This window comes from Apodemus sylvaticus, chromosome 10 (assembly GCF_947179515.1).
Source record: "Apodemus sylvaticus chromosome 10, mApoSyl1.1, whole genome shotgun sequence".
Classification (NCBI taxonomy): domain Eukaryota; kingdom Metazoa; phylum Chordata; class Mammalia; order Rodentia; family Muridae; genus Apodemus; species Apodemus sylvaticus.
The window spans coordinates 69396037-69417083 of NC_067481.1; the positions used below are offsets into that span (position 1 = coordinate 69396037).

The 21047-nt window shown below is 45.0% G+C and overlaps 1 protein-coding gene across 2 annotated transcripts in view; it reads left to right on the plus strand.

The window, feature by feature from the left end:
- Glra1 (glycine receptor alpha 1) overlaps nt 1-21047 on the plus strand; it is a 95110-nt gene that overhangs the window by 14589 nt on the left and 59474 nt on the right. For both annotated transcript variants that reach the window (XM_052195739.1, XM_052195740.1), the window contains exon 2: nt 19801-19928. In XM_052195739.1, the coding sequence (XP_052051699.1) occupies nt 19801-19928 (128 nt within the window). The remainder of the gene's footprint in view (nt 1-19800; nt 19929-21047) is intronic.

Consider the following 21047-nt stretch of genomic DNA (forward strand, 5'->3'; position numbering starts at 1 on the left):
GAGCATAGAGAAGCCCGACCAGCTGGAGGCAGGGAGACAGTGTAAAGATGGAGACAGGCTCATGAGACTCGGGATACTGAGCCATAGGAAATGACTAATTCTCAGGGAGCAATGAGCACAAAGAAAGAGAGGTGAATAGAAGAGAAAGAATGGCCCTGGGCCCAAGGACAAGAGTGGACAGCTCTAGGCTCTGTCACCCAGCTTCAGCCTACTCACACTCTGCCTGTCCCCTCCCAGTGGCCTTCTATTCAGCTGAAAATGGGTCACTTCTTCACTTGAAAAAAAAGCAGCCCCCACTCGAAGCAGGCTATTGTCCTAAGTTACAAGGAGAGACACGTGGACAAACAGTAGAGTTCTGGCCTCAGAACGCTTTCTTCTAGAGGGGCTTAAATACCAAGCTAAAGGAACGACTGAGGAAATGAGCATTTCTGAGTCTGTGGCTCAGTCAGTGACAGGTTTGCTGCATAGACATGAGGACCTGATTTTGATCCCCAGAATATGCATAGAAAACTGAGTACAGTGTGAATCCTGAGGAGACAGACAGAAGGACACCCAGAGCTCATAGACCAGCCAGTCAGGCCAATTTGGTGATCTCTGGGTTTAGTGAAAGACCCTATCTCAAAAAATAGCACACACACACACACACCTGCACACACACTTACATACACACACACACACACACACACCTACACACACATTTGCATACACACTCATATATACACATACCTGCACATATACCTGTACACTCAAGAACAAGTATATAACACACATACAATAGTTTCTGAGTCCAGTAGCATTACAAAACCAATGAAACAGAAGACTGGGCCAGAGTTCACAAAGGTTTGCCCCCAGGTGCCTACTCTTCAACCCACAACCCTCTTCTCTCTGAGCCTATAACACAGGGAAATGGACAGGTAAGAAAAAGCTATATTTTCCTACAGGTAAGGAGATTAAAAGACAGACGGGGGACCAATGTCACATGACCAGAAAGAAGTACAAAGTGACCCCATTCCATGAAGGAAAGTCAAAATGTCCAAGACAGGGGCTAATGAGATGGCTCTATGGGTAAAGACGCTTCCTGCCAAGCCTGACCACCTGAGTTTGATGCCCAGAGCCCACATGGTGGAAAGAGAAAATTGATTCCACAAGTTATCATCTGGCCTCCATACCATGCCCACATACATACATACATACATACATACATATATACATATATATAATAAAAATCTGTTTAATATCCAAGATAAATGATAAGATTGAATGGATTGGAGAAACTCAAAACATCAAAGAAGTGTATTTGGTAAAAAAAAAAATCACTTTTTATTTTTTAATGTGGCTAAGTGTTCTCACATGAGGGAGTAAAGTGCAGAGATATGAACCCAAATTTCTCTATTGTCACCATCTCTTGAGAATGAAACTGTGGGAGACTCTTATCTCTGAGTTTAAACAGTTCTACAGTGCTTAGGTATTTCACCGTAATAACAGGCTGGTTTTTTGTATTGTATAAATGTAAATTTTGTAAATGTGAAAAAAAAAATTTTGAGACAGGGTTTCTCTATGTATAGGCCTGGCTGTCCTGAAACTTTCTTTATAGACCAGGCTGGCCTTGAACTCACAGAGATGTGCCTGCCTCTGCCACCCATGTGCTGGGGTTAAAAGCCTGTGCCATCACATCCAGCTATAATAAAATATTTTTGTAGGAAGAGAGTATCGGAGAGTATAAGCTTGGAAGTGCGTGGTGGAGACATGAACCCATCACGAGAAGGAAATAGCAACCTGCACCAGACAGGGAAAAGGCCTGATCCAAAATGGCGACAGCTTGAGCTAACTGCATTTCACCCTGGAGTAAATGAGCCTCAAGACCAAGACCCTTTGGTGTGTTTACAGAGATTTTCAGAGCAACTAAAACCTGCTTTCCCCATTGAAATTGTGATGCTGGAAGTCCAAAGTCATTGGAATATTAGGCCATAGACTTGGGTTTTTAATTTATTGATTTTGTATGTCGGTGTATGTATACGTGTATGACCTGGGGTTGGGTGTACACGTGTCTGTGCATACATGTGGAGTCCAGAGGACAATCCAAGTTTCAGTTCATCATAGTCTATGAACCTCTGAGACAGGACTCACCAATTAGGTTAGTTAGGCTGGCCTATGAGAGAGCCCTGGGGATCCTCCTGCCTCCGCTTCCCCAGGGTTAAAATGACAAGCACATGCTAGAATGTAATGAATGCACATGATATAGGTGGGCTCTGGACTCCAGCTCAGGTCCTCATGACAAGCACATCACCACATGAGCCACCTCCTCAACACCAGACGTGCTTGGTATTTGAGAACAAAGTGCTGGTCAAGACGCATTCTTAATGAGGTAACTGGAGTCTTCCCTAACAGGAAAACCTTCAAAGGGAGGGGCAATGGGAGGTGAAGCAAGAAGTAGACAAAAAAAAAAAAAAAAAAGGAAAGAATTCTCCTGCCTAGAGCCTCCCATTCCGAAGCCGCAGGAAAAGGCCCTTCTCCAAAACCACAGTGGATTAGTGTCCAGACCAGACTAGAGCCTAGGACTCCATGTCTCGTTCCCATGACAACTTTTCCCGACGACTAACATGATTTTTACTGGTGCTGTGCAGATGAATAGCGAAGGTACGGGATAATCTTGTTTTCGTCATCAAGAATTTTACTTTTGAATGACAACTTTGCCTTATGGACAAGAATTCTGCTAAGTAAGACTTCTTATAATTAGTAGCATTAGCAAATAACGCGTGCGTACAGCCTGCCACATGTCGGGAAGTTTTCAAATGCTCCATGTAACGAGACATGGGTGTATCTCCGTGGTTGAGTGCCTACTCAGCAAGTGCAAAGCCCGGGTTCAGTTCCTAGCACCTTAAGAAGATAAGTGCTCCAGGTATACAACTATTTAATTTAATAGCAACCCCCTGAAGTGAGACCCACTATCACCCCATTTTTTTGAATGAAGAACCTAAAGCTGGGATCTTAACCAACACGGGACTCCTTTAATTCAGCTTGCTTATTCAAGTTTAAGGTTTTATATGGAAAAGCCGTTCTCCATCTGAACGTGCTGTTTTGACTAGTCTATGAAGTAGAATGGAAGAAAGGAAAGATCCCAAGAAGGAAAAGTGAGGGTCTCTGCCCACATCACACACTTGTCTAGTGGGAGAGGAAGGAAGGAATTTGGTGACAGGCTTTCCCCCACGCCAGTTCTGCTACAACAAACTCCAGGTTTCCTTTTGGTCTAGCACCACAAGGTTCCTTCACCTGCATAGCAGCTCTCGCCAATCTGTTAGCCCAGTTCCAAGGGATCTAGCGCCCTCTTCTGGTCTACCTGGGCACCAGGCATGCACATGATGCACAGACATACATATAAGCAAACCACTCCTATATAGCAGATAAAATTTTCTTTTCTTTTCTTTTCTTTTTTCTGTTCTCTTTTTTCTTTTATGTATTTATTTTTATTGAACATTTTATTTATTTGCATTTCAAATGGTATCCCCTTTCCTGGTTCCCCCTCCGCAAACCCCCATCCCCTGCTTCTGAGGGTACTCCCCACATACCCACCCACTCCCACCTCACCTCCCTGGCATTCCTCTACACTGAGCCATCAAGCCTTCACAGATAAGGCTATCCTCTTCTACACATGCAGCTGGAGCCATGGGTCCTTTTTGGTTGGTGGTTTAGTCCCTGGTAGTGTTTAATAAAACCCTTACTAATTTGATTAATGCATAGAGACCCAAATAGCTATAAATCATTTAATTTGACTGATAGTTTCTTGTGGGAAGAATAGAGCACGCTTTACCATTTTTCTCTTAGTCATCCCTTGGGTTTCTATTACTGTCCTTGTCTTAGTTGATTCTGTGAATGCCCCCGTGTAGTATGGTAAGAAGCATTTAGAGAATAGTATAGATTTGCTGAGTTGCAGACTATTTGTACTTCACTACATTTCATCTCTGGGAAATTTTGATTTTCTTAAAAATTCATTTTACAAAAAAAAAGAAAAAAAACATGAAAGAAGGCTGAGGATGTGGCTCAGGTAGTAGAGTACTTACCCAGCATGCAAGGACCCTGGGTTGGATCCCCAGGACCACATAGAGCAAGTACTCACCTGTACTCCTGCACTGGGGAAGTAGAATCAACAAGATCAGGAGTTCAAGGTCATCCCCAGCTACACAGTATATCTGACATCAGGATTGGCTATATGAGACTCTGCCTCAAAAACTATTTGTTCATTTGTATTTCTAAAAGATCTCCTTCTTGTCTTAAATCATGTCTATTTAAGGGACACAGTATGAGCTCGTAAGTACTAGTTAGTGGGGCAGTCAGAGGTGTGTGATTCTCTGGGACTTAAATTAAAGGCTTGCAAAACACCACGTGGGGGCTGGGTACATGCCTTTAATCCCAGCATTCAGGAGGTAGAGGCAGGCGGATCTCTGAGTTCAAGACCAACCTGGTCTACAGAGTGAGTTCCAGGATAGCCAGAGCTATACAGAGAAACTATGTCTTTGAAAACAAAACAGACACTGAGTGGGCACTGGAAATTGAACTTATGTTCTCTGGCAGAGCAGTAAGCACTCTTAAGCCCTAAGCCCCTCCAAGAGAAATATTCAATCAATGCATTAGAAAATTATACAAGTGCATAGTAGAGACCTGGTCCCAGCACCCTCCATCTCTGCTGTCCTCTGTAGATCACAGGGCCAACTAAGATTCCAGCTCCTACTTGAACAGTGGCCAGACACTCATCTAGCTTCAGGCAGCCTCTTCCATTCCGGGAAAGCTCTGATGGTAAAACTATCCCATCCTCGGGTGCCCGCAGCAGCCATGCTCAGAGAGTCCCATTCGTTTTGCCTCGTTGCTTGGAACAAGCCTGCAAAACTACAGAAGCAGAACACTCTTGGGGCTGGAAAGATAGCTCAGTCAGTAACGGGCCTGTTATATAAGCATAAGGGCTAGGGTACGACCCAGACAACCACATAAAAAGCCTGGTACGGTGGCATGTACTTGTAATGCCAGCACTGAAGATGCTGAGAGAAATAGATTCTTGACGCTCACTGTCCTGCTAGCCTAACCTACTAGGAGAACCCGAAGCCAATGAGACCTTGTCTCAAAAGATCAAGGTAGATAATGCCTGAGGAATGATCACTGAGGTTGACCTCTCCCCTCCACATATACCCACACACCACAAACACACACATATAAACAAATACACACATGTAAGCGCATGCAAGTGCACGCGCGCGCGCACGCGCGCGCGCACACACACACACACACAAACACAAACACACCTGTCTGGTCCTGTTCCTACCCTGCCACCTACAGGCCATGTAACTTCCTGACACATCACTTCTGCCTCTTGCAGCTTTAGGCACCTCCTCTCTACAACAGGAAGACAAACACATACATCACAGAGAGCATCTTGCAGAAGAAAAATAGCTAATATTTGCAAACGGCTTAACTCAGTGCCTAGAAAAATAGAAAAAGACTTCCAGACCATTGTTTCATTAAGTCAGGTCCCTGCCTCCCCACAACAGCCCAGCACACTGGTCCCTTTTGCCCAAGTCTTCTCTCAGCCAAACATCCAGAGTCCTTAATTATTCCTTATAGGTCAATTTCAAGTTTGTTTACCAGCCCAGTTGTTCCTTTCTGGATCTCTTCCAGATACTAATATCCCTCTTAAAATGCAGGGCCTATAACGGAACACAATAAATTAGCCAAGATTTGAAGTGCAGCCCACATCCAGCAGTCCCTGCCCTCCCTGCCTCTTACAGGCCTTAGATTCTCCTGGGGTTCTCAGAATGAAGAGTCTTAATCTAGGCCTGAATCAAATTGCAATGAAAGCCACCTACACCTTCTACAGGAATCTGAACTCAGTAGTGATGGCTATCAGACAAACCAAGCTCTCTGGGCCCAGTATTACAGTCAGCACCAAAGAGGTATTTTTTTTATTTAACCCTAACAATCCTGGAGGGCACTCGGTTAGCATCATTATCTTCCTGCTAATTAATGGTCCTATGAGACTCAAGGGACTTGCCCAAGGCCACTGCGTGATAAAAGGCAGGATCTGTATTGGGTTCTGCGTATGGTCCTCCTGGTCTTAAGTGTTCAAGGACACAGGGGCTATAAGGATGAAAAATGCTGGGAAAGGAGAGCGGAGCAATTCAGTAGAGAAAGTGACACAATGTGCCACACCATGTGGGCATCCGGACCATCTGCCACAGAGGCCACCCCATTCCCGTGACACAGTCACGCATCAGTGGCTGTGGTTAGCTGGGCAATAGGAGCATGTGCCGGAGAAGGCAAGTTAGAGGGGTCAGCTCCCTTCCTGTCAACCTGTACTATGAAAAATTAGAAAACATTCTAATGTACCGCTCGTGATGGTGCTGAAGGTGGGGCAGGGGCTCCGCCTCACTGTCACAGCCTTCTACCTCAGAAGCATACCCAGCCGTGGACTCGACAGCTTTGTTTCTCCTACAGGAGCAGAGATTTGTCACAGTGGGACTTTCAGCATGACTTGGAACGAACTTGAAAATATTGCCAAAAGATTTTTGGTTTGCTCTTCAAGGGAGATACTGAAGTAGGTGGCTATTTGAGTAACAGATTCATCAAAAGTCACTAATGCTATAGATAGCCGGACAATAGAAGTATGGTGGTGGCTCTGAGGTACATTTGGGCCCACATGGCAGGGAGGCCTCTTTCTGTATGTACACTTTAGAGGAAGAGGTGAAGACTCAATTAAACTCTTCCTTATTTAGCCCCAGTCAGCCATTGTGTAGTTAGCCAATGAGTAGTCGGTTAAGGAATGTCAGAAGATTGATAGACATTTTTCCTGGCTTACCATTACTGGGGTTCCACGGGCCAAAGGAGACAAGAATCTAGAGAGACAACTTACTTTAGTTTGAAAACTAAATAATTACTATAGCTACTGGAATTGCCACGGCTTATCCAAACTGGAGGCACTTTCCAAAATGGTGTGGCCCTGGCAGCCATTATTTATGCCCATCCAAAGAAGGATGGACCAGGGAATGGAGGGAGAGACAGAGAGAGAGACAGAGAGAGAGAGAGAGTGAGAGAGAGAGAGAGAGAGAGAGAGAGAGAGAGAGAGAGAGAGAGAGAGAGAGAGAGAGAGGCTGTGCTGTCATTTAAGCACATTCTAGAATCATTAAGCGTGATTCTAAAGATTTGGTAATGGGAGGAGGGAAGAATACTCATTCAGAATCTCTCATGAAAATCCCAGAAACAGAACTATCTATACAGAGGAAAAAAAAACTAGAAGAAATTTACCAGTATGCCATCCAAAGAATTCCTGATGACAGGGTCCAAGGGATGGGATCCAGGTGGGTTCCATGTTTCTTGCATCCTCATAGGACTTTTCCAACATCTGTCTATTGCCTCCATCATTGGAGGAAAATGCTGTGCTTTTAAAGCACTGCACAACACTGATCTGAAGGTTAGCATCTGGGTAATGGCTGGGCATTTTTGCCACTGAACAGCATCTGAACAGCATTCCACACTGAACAGTTTGGGAGCTACGACTGCCCTCTCACCATCAGATCCCCATCCTTTTTATCAAAATGCTAACACAAGACTAATAACTTACTACTTGGCAGAGAGATTACTAAGGGCACAGCAGAATAATCACCTGAGAGATGCATAGTACTTCTAGATGGGAGGATGGGTTGCCCTGAGAGATTCCAGGGTACAGCACAGAGAAGATTCTAGAAATTTCTAGAAGGCCCTCCGTGTTTCACCATCACAGAGCCCAGATCAGCCAACTCTGTTTGGGCTGAAGGCTGTTTAACACTGATAACACAGGAGCATTATAATATCGATAATATGAACTGCAAAAATAAAAATACTTGTTCTGTAAAACCCACCTCTACCCCAGTTAAAAGCAAGCACTGTATCTCCATTTCATAAGCCCAGAAGAAACAAAAGCTTAGCGTGATCAGCCTGAAACAGCCACTCAGCTACTCCACAGCAAAGCAAGAGTCCAGTGCTTAACTTCTGCCCAAAAGTCATTCTTCTTACTTTTATGCAAATTCTTTATTTCTTCTGGTTTCTCAGTGGAACAGATTTCAGTGGAAAGGGAAACCTGAGAAGGTATGCTAGAAGTCTAGGGAGAGGGAAGAAATGATCTTTCTAGAGCATGAGATTGGCAGAGTTTTAGCTGTGCCCAAGCACCTGATGTTACAGCTGTTTCTATAACCTGACTAGAGTCCAGTGCTTATCATGTAATGAACATGTAACCTTCAAAGTGAAAAGTATTTGCTATATGCTACTTCACAAGAAAAATATTCATAGACTCTGTGACGTGTTTGTCATGTATGCAGGAGGACCTGAGTTCAATTCCTGAAGCTCAGGAAAGAATGAGCAAGGTCATATGAGCTCATGACTCCAGCACTGGGAAGGCAGAGACGGGGACAGGCTGATCCCTGGGGCTCACTAGCCAGCTACTCTAACCAATGAGCTCCCAGCCAGAGACACATCATTTCAAAAAACAAAAATGCAGACATCACTTAGGGCCAACATTCAAGATTGTCCTCTGGTTTCCACATGTACATAAGTACACATGCATACTCACAAATCACAATCTATGGTGTGTTAGTCACCTTGTACTGCTACAACAAAATATCCATTGTACTAGAGAATGAGAGAGAAACAGCAGGAGAAAATATGCTGTGCTCCAAAACCAGCTTTTATTTGTATAGTGTCTTATACTGTCTTCAACAAGTCTGTGTGTCTGTCTGTCTGTATGTATGCACAAGTTCTAGGAATTCAAACTCAGGTTCTCACACCAATGCAGCCCTGGGTGTGCTTTGGGAGTTTATAGCCAGGTCACACTTTCTGTTTTCTCTGTGCTTCTGCAGAGTGGGTGACAGCAGGACCAGTCCTGCCTGTTAACCCTCTTCCCCATCTCCACATATTTTAGCTAAACCTCTGGAACATAAGCCAAAATATATTTTCTCACTTAAGTTACTTCTTGTCAGAGTGTTTTATCACAGCACCAGAAAAGGGACTAATACAAATAATAAAGGTGTTCTCTAGTGCAAAACTTGTGCAGGAAATCCCAACTCCCATGAGCTCACAAGTGCAACAGCCACGGCAGGCCCAGAATTCAGCCTTCCACACAGCTCAGCCCCTCCTCCAGCCCTTCCATTCTTTCTGATTACACTTCCACTGAGTTCCCCGAGCCACAGGTATTCCAGCTCTTATGTGTTACAGATAGATTTCCACTTACTAGTTCAAGAGTTCCTGGGATGTATTGGCTGTTATAAATTGGTCACCTACACAAGTAAGAGAGAGGACCTGAAGGGGACATTGAAACTCAAGGACCCCCAGCTTCCTCATCCTTAACTGTTAGAGAGAACACCACATACAATGCTGGTAAGTGTGTGTGTGTGTGTGTGTGTGTGTGTGTGTGTGTGTGTGTGTGTAAGAGATGTATATGTTCACGTGTGAGCTTACTCTTGTATGTGAGGGCAGCAGGCATACACTTGCCAAGGGGCATGTTTGAAGGTCAGAGGGCCACTTCAGGCTTTGGTCCTTGCCCTCTACCTTGTTTGAGACCATCTCTTTCTGATTTGCTAAGGCAAGGACTAGTCCAACTGTCCCACAAGCTTCCTGAGGGTCTCCTGTCCCCACCTCCCATCCTACAGCAGGAACACTCACATTACAGATGAGCATAACCATGCTTAGCTTAACGTGGGCTCTGGGAATTCAAAGTCAGGTTCCTACACAAGAGCAGCAAGTCCTTCTACACCCTGAGTCATCTCTCCAGCCGTAATACAATTAACTTCATGTCTGGTACTTTATAGCTGCCCAGCAAGGACTAGTGGATATAGTTCTTTTTTTAAAACTCTGTTCCAACACAGACTATTCAGACATGTAATAAGTATACCATAATTATTTTTAGTAAGTAAATAAATGAACTAATGAACTTAACACTATCTCAAATTCAATGGTTATTAACTTGAAGTGCCTAATAAAGAAAACCCTTGACTAATCTCAGAAATTAGCATTTGTTTCCACAACATTGGTTTAAAAAAAAAAAAAAAACACTGGGACCCTTTGTCATTCAAACAGCTGACACTGGTAAAGGCAGACCCTGCTTTAACAATGAGTGGACTGGGAAGAGGTACAAGGAAAGGCATGGGAGAAGCTGGCTTGACTTTTTTTTTCTTTTTACATGTGCCAGTAGACACTCTGCTGCTGAACCCCACGCCCAGTTCTGGACATTTTGACAGGCTTTCACTCTGTAGCTCCTGCTGCCCTCAAACTCACAATCCTCTTGTCTCTATATCCCAAGTGTTGGGGATTCAAGTACCGCCCCCCACCCTCCAACCACTGCTGATGTACTGGAGACAGGTTTTGGTAGAGATTATTTCATAAACCATAAAAAGATTTCATCCGTCCATTTACTGCCTTTTGAGAATGATCCGGTTCTCAAACAGATGCCCCATGCCAGATCCAGGGACCCTCCAGTGGCATTACAGCCCTACTATCTAGGACCCTGGGCAAGCCACTTTGCCCAGTGATGCTGTTGTGGGGATGCTGTAGGGATCCGAGGCAGTCATGGGTCAAGAATGATGTCCGTGTTGTTCTGAAACCATGCGTTTCAATCCTGAATGCCCCAGGGTCTCACCTACAGCTCCAAAGAGTCACAGAAACAGTAACTGGAACAGAGCAGCTGCTGACATCATGACACAGGAAGCACGGACAGCAGCAGAAGAGCCGTGATGGAAGCACGTGGGCAGAAGAGACCAGTGGGCTCCTATACTTGCTGTTTTACTAGATGCATAATTTAGGGAACTAGGAAAAAGGGAATGCGTCAGCTTCCGCATGGGTGAAATGGGGTGATGATGTCATCTTTATGGGGTCATTAAGAAGATTGAATATGCTAATATATGCAAAGTGCCTTATGAATAGGAACTACCTCCATCACAAGCTCTCTGACATGCATCTCCATTTCAGTACTGTTTGTCCTCTGTGTTTATATTTCTCTACCTGTGACCTCAAATGACCAACCTCTTCTCATCTGTTCAATCTCTTTCCCCTAAACTTTCCATTCAAGGCCCTGAGCTCTATTCTCTGCACACACACACATCTCTCCGGTGAGATTTATCTGATTAAACAGAAAGCCGCATTGAAGGTAATAAGAGCCGTCCGCTCTCCCGGCTGAGGCTGATTCGTGGCGTGCATGCTGATGATGCCAGGCCTGCTAAGAGCTTGGACTCAGCCACCGCAACAACCCTGGCCTGCCTCCTGGCCTCTGAAGAGTTCTCTGAATTTTTGTGTCCCTGTTTCATCTAGGACCACTTAATACCCACCTACCCCAGCCCAATCAATACCCCACCCATCCCTTGTCCAATCAGATACACAAAGAAGGTCAGAGCCAGGAGAAGTAGTTGATGTAGAATTATAATTAGTGACATAAGGTATCAAAAATATGGGATCTATCTACAGACATGGGGTTTGACCATGGCGAGCTGCCCTGTCCATGGAATGTTCATGAATATTCCAGAAATAAAAAGAAATGTGTTCTACTCCCTTGCCCTGGATTTTCCCAGAGAAAATTAAGAATTTGGACTGAAGAGATGACTTGGATGGCAATGACTTGCCACATAAACATGAGAATCTAATTTGACTCCTAGTACCCATGAAAAACACCCAGGTGCTGTGGCATATACTTGTAACCCCAATGACAGGGAGGCAGAGACAGGAGAATCCAGCCAGTCTAGGCAAAGTCATGGACTCCAGGTTCAGTGAGAAACAATGTCTCAAAATATGGTGTTTAAAAAACAATTAAAGAAGACACCCAACATTGACCTGTAACCTCTGTGTGTGCACACATACACACATGCACACAAGTACACACAAAGAATCTTCCCAAGGGTCTTACTGAAGATATAGGGCCAGAATTTAGGGGTCAATGGGTTGTCTGGTTGGTTGGTTGGTGGTTGGTTGGTTGGTTGGTTGGTTGGTGGTTGGTGGTTAGTTGGTTGGTTGGTTGGAGACAAGATCTCACTCTGTTGCCCAGATGAGGCTCAAACTCCCTATGGAGCCCCAAACTTAGAGCAATCTTCTGGCCTCAGCCTCCCCAGTACTGGAATTATAGCCATAAGTCTCTGGATCTGTAGACTTTAGACAGATAGAACCCCTAATGAAACATGACTACTCATAAATTAAGCTTTATCCAGAATCTTGGGTGCATTTCATTCATGTCACAAGTGTTTCTGGGCCCCTCCCATGCATCAGGCTCCCTCTTTCATGAAAGCCATGTCAGCTAACCAATGAGATTATGCTCTAAGCCCTGTCTGCACAAAACCCCATTCTAGGGGGAAGGAAGACTATAGAACTAAGCGTTGGTCTCCAGCCATGGAAGAGTTGGGACTTCCATGACCTAAGCCTTGACACATGAATGTAGAGTGGGAGGAGAGGAGACTAAGGAAAACATAGACATCATTTAGCAAGTGCCCTGTGGAGGGCCACAAGATGCTGCTCAAGCCACATGCTCAAGGCTCAGTTTCCTCATATATCAAATAGAATGGGCTTTTTTTCCCTACAAAATAAAGATACATGTTCAGAGTGCATGTTGATCACAATCAGTGCTCATCTCATGATGTTTCCTGCCACCAAAGGAAGCTTTCTGAAAATAAAGTGGAATGGGAAAGATACAGACGTGCCTTCATCAGGACTTGACAATGTCTAAGAAAATGTGGCCTGCAGGATGCTGCAAGGTGCTAGGTTCAGGGTGAGTGAGCAAGTGAGGCTCTCTCTTTCTGACATCCCTGGCACTTCTATAATCCAGAGAGAGAGAGAGAGAGAGAGAGAGAGAGAGAGAGAGAGAGAGAGAGAGAGAGAGAGAGAGAGCCTGTTCACTGGACTCATTCTTTGGCTGGCCTTGCTCTGTGGGGACGTTTAAAAGAGAGTTGGTGCATACCAAGCTGGGGAAGGCTATTGAAAGTATCAGCCTGGAGTTGACAACAAGGAACATAACAATCTCTGGAGAATGAGAAGAGACGGGCACAGAAGTGGAAGAAATCTGAGATTCTTTGCAGCTCCCTGAACACAGACTTTTATCTCAATAGCAGAGAAGAATCACACTGTGTGCTTCATTCCCTCATGCAGTCACAGAAAGCAGGATGAGGCAAAGTCATCCTGTTCCCTAAGACCCCAAGGAGAGTGAACTTAGAGCATGTGGCTGTGGCAGTCTGCTCCCTGGGACTGCTTAGCAGATCGCAACGTGAGAGTAATAATATGCCAGGCTCTCCCCCTCCTGCTTAAGCCCTTCACTGCAATCAAATAAAATCCAAACCACACAGCTGGCTTAGGGAAGCCAGATGTTGACCTGATGATGCAACTCGGGAGAAGCTGGAGGTGACCAGCCATACCCTTGCTATGGCAAACCTGCTAGGACCAAAACTAGAGACAGAAATCAGTTCAGTCCATCAAGCCAAGAACACCAGCCTGGCTGAGCCACTGTTTCCCAGAAGCTCAGAAGAGAACACCTCCCCACCATCTGCCATACCTTCATCCTAAAGCACAACTTGGACAGTGGCAGATGTCTGTCGGGTCTTTCTAAAAGTTCACAGAGGCTTAAGTGACTAAAAACTCAGACAATGTCTCTAATCAACCAAATATTGCCTTCCTCTTCCAGCCTACCACAGGAGTCTGATGTGATGGTACCATCTAAGCCAGATGGCAACTTCCTCTCCTAAAAGCTACAGAGCCTCACCAATCCTGTCCCGTGAACAATCAATAGCCAGGGGACAAGCTGAGGAGATGATTCAGTGGGTAAAAGTGTTTGCATTGCAAACCTGAGGACCTAAGTTCAATCCCCAGAAGAACTGGGCAGGTGGGGACAGGAAGACCTCTGGGGCTTGCTGGCCAGTCATCATGGCCTCCTTAGTGAGGTCGAAGTTCACCAGTGAGAAGTTCACCCTAAGTTCACTCTGTCTCAAAAGGACAAACACAGAGCAATTAAAGATGACATCAATGCTAGGCTCCCATCCATATACACATGGACACATGTGCACATGCACTTGCACAGACACAAAGAATGAAAGATGAGGTGGGGGGGGGCAGAAGGCAAGAAAACTGTTTCATTTGGTGACAATGGGTCATTGCTTTGTGCCAGGCACTAAAGGAGACATTCATATGAGAAATTATTCTGATTGGCAGTGAAATTTTTATTTGCACACCACATAGGCACACACCTGATGCATATATGCATATAGTAGGTATGTATTAATAAACCAGAAGGTGGACTAAGCTGGCTTGTAACTAAGATTCACCTGCCTCTGTTTCCTAAGTGCTGGGACCAAAGGTATGCACCACCACGCCTGGCTATATGTCCTAATTTTCATGGGTTCTGGGGATTCAAACTGAGGTCCTTACCCTTGATTACCATAGCAAGCACTTTGCTCTTAACTTTAGACCCACCAAAAGGACATAGACCATGGGTTCCATTCTTGCAACTCCATCCTGTGTACACACACACACACACACACACACACTAAAATTCTTTCTGCTTCCCAATTTCTTCCACCTCTAAACTAGATAAGCTGTTCCTTTCAGCCAATACTCTTCCTCTAGCATCTTTCAAGGCAACCCACACCAGCCTAGATGACCGAGCACAAATGTTCTACCCACAATCCCTCTTGCCTACCCCCACTCCCACAACTGAATTAAGTGCCCAACCTCTACATTAACTAGTCTCTTGATTGCAGCCATTAATCACCCTCACATGCTTCTGATCTCGGGCTCTCCTTTTCCTTGCATGCTTCCTGCTTCCCTTTCCTCCTCTACTTCCCAGAATCCTTCTCTCAGTTACCCGGATCCTCTTGATTTCTCTCCTCCACTACCCTAAATCCTTATCACTTTCCCTGCCCTTACCTCTAGACTTCCTGTGTGTGGAGCATTGTGAGGACCCCACCACCACCACTAATCCGGAGTGGTTCTTGGTAGTGCTGTGCTACATATGGTGTACTGGAAGTTGCCATGTCCTAGCTAGGCCTGGCTTATTTAAAATTCAGATTCATATTCCTTATTCCCTGGAGAATGAGACTCTAGATGTCAATCTAGGCTTTCTTCCTGATCCCCAAAAAGTCTTGAGAAATGAGTTGGCACTGGGCAGACATCTTGATACTGGATGGCAAGAAACCAAGAAAAGTATGTGTACATTACCAGAGATGGGACCAGCTCCACCCCAGGACCAGCTGCATGATACCGAAAACTTACAAGACTTCAGACTCCTCTCAAATCATGCTAAGCCTCGTTCCAGATCATAGGTACCTGAAAATCAGGAGAAAAAGTAATCCACCAAAGTCCCATGCCCCCATGTCCTTCCATTGTCCTGCCTTGTAGTTAAACACTGTGCCTTTCCATGGGGTCCTAGTTTTTTCTCTGCTGCTGTGATAAACACCTATCATGAAAAGAAAGAGGAAACAAATTACTTATTTGGCTTCCAGATTATAGTATGTCAGCAAAGGAAGCCAGGGTAGGAATTCCAGCAGAAACCTGAAGGCAAGACTTGAAGCAGAGGCCGTAGAGGAACACTGCTTACTGTCTTGCTCTCCCTGGCTTTCTCTGCTTTCTTATACAACCCTAGGGTAGCACTGCCCATTATAGGCTGGATCTTCCCATATCAATCATTAAGAAAACTCCCCACAAACACACCTATAGACCAGTATGAGGGTAGAAATTCCTCAATCGAAATTCCTGTTTCTCAGGTAACTCTAGTTTGTATCAAATTGACAAAAATGAACCAAACAGATACACACAGTGTCTGCCATGTTGAAAGTCACAACTGAGGTTCCTTAAGGCCCTGGTGAGACACATCTCCTGAGCAGAAGATAACAGATTCCCCATGTTCTGTTAAAAAAAAAATGCATCTACTGTCAAAAACTTTCTGTCAATTAGTATTCATCAAATTTATCTTGGGACTGGAGAGATGGCTCAACAGTTAAGAGCTCTTCCTGCGCTCGAAGAGGACCCTAGATCAGTTCCAAGCACCCATGTCAGACAGCTCACAAATGCCTATAAGCCCAGCTCTCAGGGATCCAACACCCTCTTCTGGATTCCATGGGCATTTGCACACACACACACACACACACACACACAGTCTTTAATAAATAAATCTTAGTACTTGTATGTGGCCAGGTGCCTCATTTTCAGACTCATTCAGCTCCTGTATCCAGTAGGTCACAGACTCTAAGTAAGTACTTAAAGTCCCCAGAGGCCGAGACTCCAAATGTTTACTGTTTACTGTCCACAGATGCCCAGAGCACAGATCCACTGAGCATAGGGGAGAGGCTTAAAATAATCCTGTGCAAATTGCACTGTCCAAACAGAGGCAGAAATGGATGCAGATTATCAGGCACAGGGAAATGGCCATGTTGGCATCAAGATGGGGCCTTTGTCTCTGGGGAAAATATTAGGAAACGCTGGAGATTGTTGTTGAACTCACACAATAGTACTGAATGTAGGACTTGCTGGTTTGTTTGCTTGTTTGCATCTTGTTTAGAGGGGAGATTTACTTTTTTAAGATTTATTTTATGTATATGTGTGTGTGTGTGTGTGTGTGTGTGTGTGTGTGTGTGTGTGTGTTCTGTTTGTCCACAGAGGCCAGTAAAGGATGTTGGATCCTGCTCTAGTTTTTATCTGTTTTTTTAATCTCACTATGTTGTGTTGGACTCCTAACATCCCCCTGCCTCACCCTCTCAAGCCCTGAGATGGTAAGGGTGTGCCACCACACCCAATTTGAACCCTGATTGAATCACCTCTCCCTTGCCATCTTAGAGACGGTCTTCACTAAGTCTGTATGCATCTGTAATGCTTCTACCATACCCACAGCATCTTCCCCTGTTGGTGAGGACATCCTCAGGCTGTGGGCACTGGAAGCAGCATAGGCACCGCTACACATAGATCCCCGCTTTACATTTAGTTGCTGTTGTATCAGCTGGTATAGTCCCTATCCTTGACACAACTTAGAATCAACCAATAAGAGAGAATCTCAAATGAGGCATTGCCTCCCTCAGATTGGTCTGCAGGCAAGCCTGATGAGACATTGTCTCAATAAATGATTGCTGTGAGAGGGTCCAGGCCATGATGGGCAGGTGGTCCTGGAGGGGATAAGAAAGCAAGCTGTGGAGAGCCAGCCACTAGGCCGTGTTCCTCCGTGGCGTTCCCTCTTATTACTTGCTAACCTCGATACTGGCACGACAAAAGCAGAACAGACGGGAGCCATTACTACATTATATGTTACAGTGCACAGAAAAACAAAACGCAAGTGCATCAACCATTGTCGAGATTCATCAGTCCCAGTGCACACTGCTCCCCACATGACTACAAGTGGCCCAACCTATCACAGATACAGGTAACCCCATGTTTTTACACCCCAAGCTCTGTGACATTATCTGTTCCACACCCTCAGTCTAATGTCTGCACACAGCTGTTACAAAGCCTCCCCTGGCATACATGACACTCTCATCAGCACACGCAGAAGCACATCCCACCCCGGGACTCCAGTTGCATCCCTAACCCACACACAAACAATAACAAAAGTATGTCTGTCCCTCATCTGTTCACCACAGTCCTTAGAGACACGAAGAGTCCATGCCCAGAGCCTAAGCAAGGATACTTGGGAAAATCCCAGCATACCTTGAAAATCTCCTAAGAAACACCAGGCTATGCCTGTGTTTTCACACTGTGTATAATAGTCTAATTATTTTTAAATTGTTAACCCATGTACCAATATTTATGAATACTTCCTCTTACCAGGAATATTTGATTAATTAATAGGTGTCTTGATCATCATTCAGTCACCATGAAATCACTGAGCACCAATTAAGTTTGAGATATCAGGGTAGACACCTGGGGGATTAGAGAACAAACAAGGAATAAATAAAGAAAAACATGTGATCCCTGCTCTTGGATATAACCAGATATAACAAGCTTCAAAAATAAACAGTTGGTACTGGCAAGATTGCACAGTGAGTAAAGGTACTTGCCACCAAGTCTGACAGCCAGAGTTCTAACCTCAGGACCGACATGGTGGACAAGAAAAAGTAATCCTTCCTGTTGTCACCTGATCACCATGCATGTGTGTGTGTGTGTGCCTGTGTGTGTGTGTGTGTGTGTGTGTCTGTGTGTGTGTGTGTACACACATCACACTAATACACACATATACTCACATGTATGCACAAGTATACATACAATCACACACCAACTATCACACATATACACACATATCCTCTAACACACACACACTTGCAGGCACACATGCACACACACAGGACTGTCACATACACATGACTATAACACGTGCACTCTAACACACACACTTGCACACACACACTCACACTCTACCTCTGTGTTTCCTCCTACAAGTCTATCCAAGAGGAGCATGTGGATCCTTCCATCTGCTCAGTGACGATGTAGAAATCACACCTCTTAGGGACCCAAAGCAATCCAAGTGATCGCTCCTCCACCCTTGCTTGTGCTTCCAACTGTGACTCTATTGAAATCTGGGCACCCTGTGGATCTGGCTTAAACATTAATAACCTTCCTCATTGGGGAAGAGAGGACTGACATAAATACCTTGGGACACTTGGTTTCCAATCTCCCAACTCCTGGTACTAAGGGGTACCAGGTACCTACCTGGCACTGATTAACTCTGGAGCCTGGGTTAGAACCTTCCCCTACTCAGCCTCATCTCTGTCCATTCACACACACACACACACACACACACACATATACACACATACACACACACACACACACACTTTTTTTAAGCGGCAAATGTTTATTAAAGACACCTTGTTATATACTTTAAGCATGGGGTTAAAAAAGTACTCAGAAAGAATAACATACCCAGGAATGTGGATGTGGACTTCTCAAAAAAGTCATCTCAGGTTTTTTTCTTTGTTTTTATGGGGGAGGGAGGATATTTGCTGTGTGGTATGGGATAGCTTCGAACTCATGGCAACCCCTTTGCCTCGGCCTCTGGAGTGCTGCAGTCACAGATGTGCGCCGGCTCCAGTTTCTGATGGTAGACTTTTTAAAGGTCTATTTATCTAATATGTATATAGCATTCTGCCTGTATGTATGCTTATGCAGTAGAAGAGGGCATCAGATCTCATTACAGATGGTTATGAGCCACTATGTGGTTGTCAGGAATTGAACTCAGAACCTCTGGAAGAGCAGCTAGTGCCCTAAACCTCTGAGCCATCTCTCCAGCCCTCTACAATACTTGTTTTGTAATATAGACACACATGTGCATAAGTGTGTAGGCCTGGCTAAAGATAGGGGGGCAATGAATTTCTATTTCCAAATGAATTTTACTTTGGCAACTTTTATGTATCTATTTACTTATCTTTACAATATCTGATTCAGAAGAGAACTTTAAAGGAAATGGCTGTTATCTCTGAGATCCTTTAATAGCCCACACACCTGTGAGAAGGGAGGTGCCCAAAGCACCACTGAGTCAGTCAGCTGGCTCCTCCAGTGTTCTCCTCAGGAAGACCTAGACCCAACCTCTCAGCCTCCTCTCCCAAGGAGCCCAGCAACCACTGTGATGACTCCGGATAGCAGACACTGTGAGGAGTTGGAGACTTCTCAGTCTCAGTCAGACACTGGCTGGCTTCCACTGGGGCTGGATAAACAATGTGGCCCACGCCTTCCTCCATGGAAGTTCAGAGTAGTCCATGTCTTACGCAGCTGAACAAGGCTGTGGTCTGATCAGGGCATGGAGACGAGCCACCATCAACCTTGTGCTTCTCTTTCTCTTCATAGCCTTGTTGCTTCCAAAGAGGCTGAAGCTGCCCGCTCTGCACCCAAGCCTATGTCACCCTCGGACTTCCTGGATAAGCTCATGGGGAGGACTTCTGGGTATGATGCCAGGATCAGACCTAACTTTAAAGGTAGGAAAACATTCCTTTCAGATTCATAGGAAACACTCTCCCATGATACAAAATGCTGTGAACACCACACTTCCTTCTCCACCCAAGGCAGACATTACTAGTCAATGCAATATCTTTCCCCAACAAGTCCAGAGCCTCAGAGAATTCAACTCAATAGTACTTCTGGTTCCCAGGAGTCAGTAAGTGAATTAAGGTCTATGTTACTATATCTAGTATCATAGACTGTAACACAGGAGTGGGGGCAAGTTTTGGCTCAAACATAAGTTTCTTTTGAGAACTGGGACAAGTCCCTCCCTTTGTCTGGGCCTCAGTTTTCACATTTCTACAATGTTGGCTTGGCTGCACATGCAGTCATAAGGTATGATTCTTGGGGTTTTAGGATGCCACTAGGAATCAAGAGGAGGTGCCGGTGAGGACAGGACCACCTTAGCCTTGACCCAAGGAGCCACCACTTCTGTTTGTTCTGTAAGGGCCTCCTTTTTGGTTAGTCCCATGCACTAACAAATAATTCTGCAAGTTCCCCTCATAAATGAGACTCGTCATTTCTCATAACTACTGAAGCTAATAAGAGCACTGACTTCTCCTTTCTTCAAGGGTTCTTTTGGCTCACAGTCAGAGGGGATACAGCCCATCTGCTGTCGAAGACCTAGCAACAGGGCTGAATGAGGAAGCAGAGATTGTCTGAGGTTCATCTCCCTTTCCCCTCTTTGTACAGTCTAGGATGGAAGCCCACAGTATGAGGCTGCCCACGTTCAGGATGTCTTCCCAGTCAGATATCACAACACAGAGACAATGGATAAGAAGACCCACTAGCTTACGTGAATAGAGATCATTCCCCTTATCCCCAATCTGTGGACCAACAACCCTACAGACACCCTGTGGGCTCCATGTGGTTGTATGAGCCAACAGTCCAAGAAAACCCAAAACTGAACCCTGCAAGAAATTCCTAATTCCGGAGTCATATAAATTCAAACAAAACATGTTCAGGGTCCATTGCTGCCAAATTGCACAGGCTGGTTCAGGCAGCTGGACCAACTTGGCTGCATTCATGATCCAATTGGGACATTAGTACCAGAACAAGAGGAGATGAGGGCTCTGTGTTCTCTGATAACTTTGAAG